Source organism: Medicago sativa, chromosome 7 (assembly GCF_051527215.1).
Source record: "Medicago sativa cultivar Bolivia chromosome 7, Bolivia_mono, whole genome shotgun sequence".
Classification (NCBI taxonomy): domain Eukaryota; kingdom Viridiplantae; phylum Streptophyta; class Magnoliopsida; order Fabales; family Fabaceae; genus Medicago; species Medicago sativa.
The window spans coordinates 9,106,970-9,109,702 of NC_140755.1; the positions used below are offsets into that span (position 1 = coordinate 9,106,970).

The 2,733-nt window shown below is 40.1% G+C and overlaps 1 protein-coding gene across 1 annotated transcript; it reads right to left on the reverse strand.

Annotated features, from left to right (window-relative positions):
- Nucleotides 1–1,536: 1,536 nt before the first annotated feature.
- On the reverse strand, nt 1,537–2,400 carry LOC146904041 (uncharacterized). The gene is made up of 3 exons (XM_085728216.1): nt 2,374–2,400; nt 1,957–2,229; nt 1,537–1,833 (listed from the first exon to the last, which is right to left on the reverse strand). The coding sequence occupies exons 1-3, from the start codon at nt 2,398–2,400 to the stop codon at nt 1,537–1,539; spliced, it is 597 nt and encodes a 198-aa protein (XP_085584342.1).
- Between the last annotated feature and the right edge of the window lie 333 nt (nt 2,401–2,733).

The following is a 2,733-nucleotide window of genomic DNA, read 5'->3' on the forward strand; positions in this document are numbered from 1 at the left end:
TATGTATCACAGAGTTTTTCCACAGAGATTACACCATTAAACACTTCGTTGAGTGAAATTTCAGTGCAGCAACTCATGAGTCAAGAAATCAAAGAATTATTGCATATTGTGAGTCTTTGAAAGCTAAACTTCGAGCTTAATTATGCTGAGTGTCGTATAATTCAACAAGACAATGTCAAAGTTTATTTGCATATGTTATAAAATGTTGTTTTAATGTATTTCAAATGTATGTATGTATGTATGTATGTATGCATGCATGCATGCTTGCAACAGTTCTGTATTTTGAATAATAAAACTGCAACATTTGTTCAAAAGAATCAAAATTAGATTAACAGAAGTGTAGCAAAAGAATATATATTTTAGTCAAAATTTCAAGCAAAGAAATTCATATATTTATAACAGAGTCTGTTTATGCCAGTATTTCATGAGCATTGAATAGGTGATTGATGTATGCTTTTGTATAATTCTGTCAATGTAGTCATGTGCAGTCTCCTAAATTGGGCAACTTGCTTTTGGTTATAATTGAAAATAGCCAGAATGATTACTACTCAAGCCTTTGAGATGCATTAACGATAATATTAAGGGTTTCACCATAATATATCTCTGCCTCTAAGCAGGTAGCATGATAATATAAAAAATTCAAGTTATAGTAAGGCATATATTATCAACTCCATCGATAATTGCATTGGTAAATAACTATCAACACATGGCACTGGTTGGGGATGTTTGACTACAAGACAATGGTCTTTTAATGCTTAAAATGATAAACATTTCTCTTAGAAATCGTGGTTGGACCTAACACAACTCCACAAAACTGGTTTGTGAGGTGAGGATTGCCCCCACTTATAAACAAATTGTCAGGCCAACTCCTAACCGATGTGAGACTCTTAACACACCCCCTCACGCTCAGGATTAGACATCTGAAGCGTGAACATAAATGACGGGTGGCCCGATAACGGAAACCTGACAACAGGTGGCCCAGAACCGTGAAGAGGCTCTGATACCATCTTAGAAAGAAAATTGTTTTTCTGACATAGGATACTTCCTATTGACACAAGTAAATGACGTTAATACCCCCAGCGGCAGTTAACAACTGCTACATGATACGCCGGCAGTTAACAACCGCTGGAACTCAGCGGTTGTTAACAAGGCTGAAGCTGAAGTCAGCGGTTGTTAACTGCCGCTACGTGCTTGACCATTTTCCAGAAGCTCTTTCCTAACCAGTTTTCATTTTCATATTCATTTTCATCTAAGATTTTCATCAAATAACCACTTGAAAATTCTTCTAAAATTTTCATATAATAACTGATTGATACCTAATCATATTCATCCAATATATAACAGGAACATGGTAAAATTAAAACGCAAGAAATAATATAAAACGATAGTACGTATATGTCATAGAAATAGGAAAATGTACGGAACATGTCATAATAATACATCATGATCATCATAGTCAAAAAATACATAAAAAAATCCTAATAATAATCAGCCCTGCCAACCCTGCCTCTGCTGCCCCCTGCGCCGCCTGGCAATCTAATAAGTAAGGGCAGGGCAAGTAGCACTAGCTATCCGCATGACCTCCTGGACAATCTCCTTTTTGCTCATCTCGGCTTTCCTGGCCACAATATCATCAGCTATGTGCGCCACATCCCGGACGATCGTCGGTGTGTCAGGCATCTCCCTGGCATGCTCCTCCTTTATGATCTGCTCCACGTTCGCCGGTCTAGGAGGGGATCCATCATCAGGTGGGAGAATGCGAGGGTGAGAGACTCTAGCATACCAAGCCATGTAGCCAGGAGCATGCTGCCATGGTCTCTCACACCCATCTCCCTAAACAGTGAATAACCATGGCTGAGCGTCCATCAACACAGTGGTCAGCATCTGTGTAGGCACCAGAGGGACATCTGACGGATGTCTGGGAATGTCCTACACAAAGGATAACTACCTCTTTACCCGCTCAAGTAAATGATGGTACACCCTCTCCTTCCCGCACATGAGACATCTCGAGTAAGTTGACAGGAACTGAAATGGGTGCACGTCTTTGTGATCACCATAGGTAGAAAACCTAACGTCATCCACCTCCAAGCGATCCAGGCGTAGGCGGTAATGGTGCACATCTTTATGCCCTCTGCTAGTAAGCCATCTCCCAGCACATGGTCTCTGCGGCTCGCACTCCGGGTTACACTTCCTTGGGTAAGGACCTGGCAAATGCTCCAAAATCCATCCCTGCAACAAAATAAATAATACACAAAAATAATTATTCGAGTTAAATATTCAATAAATCTAAAACATTATAAAATGATCTAACATGATAATATCATTTACTCTAATAAATTCCTAAAGAAATTAAGATAAAGATTAAATTATTACCATAAAAAGAGTCGTATAGCCAGCCATCGTTCTGTTATTCAAGATAACATAATCATCCAGATACGCGTACAGGTAGGCTAAGGTCATCCCTCCCCATGACCACTTCCCAATCGCCCCCAAGTCCGCCATGCAATCAAGATATATCAAGTCGATTTTAAATAATCACTTTAAAGCATTTAAAGAATTTTAAACAATTTAAACACTTACATCATTATGGTTCACCCAAAGAGGGTTCGCCACGTGCCTCGCGTTGTCGGTCAACAGTGACGTGGTCTCAGGTCCCCCAGGAAAGGGAGGTTCTCCAGCAGGATATGACGGTATCAACGGAACACGACGACGTCGTGTCTGAGTCGCCGCCTC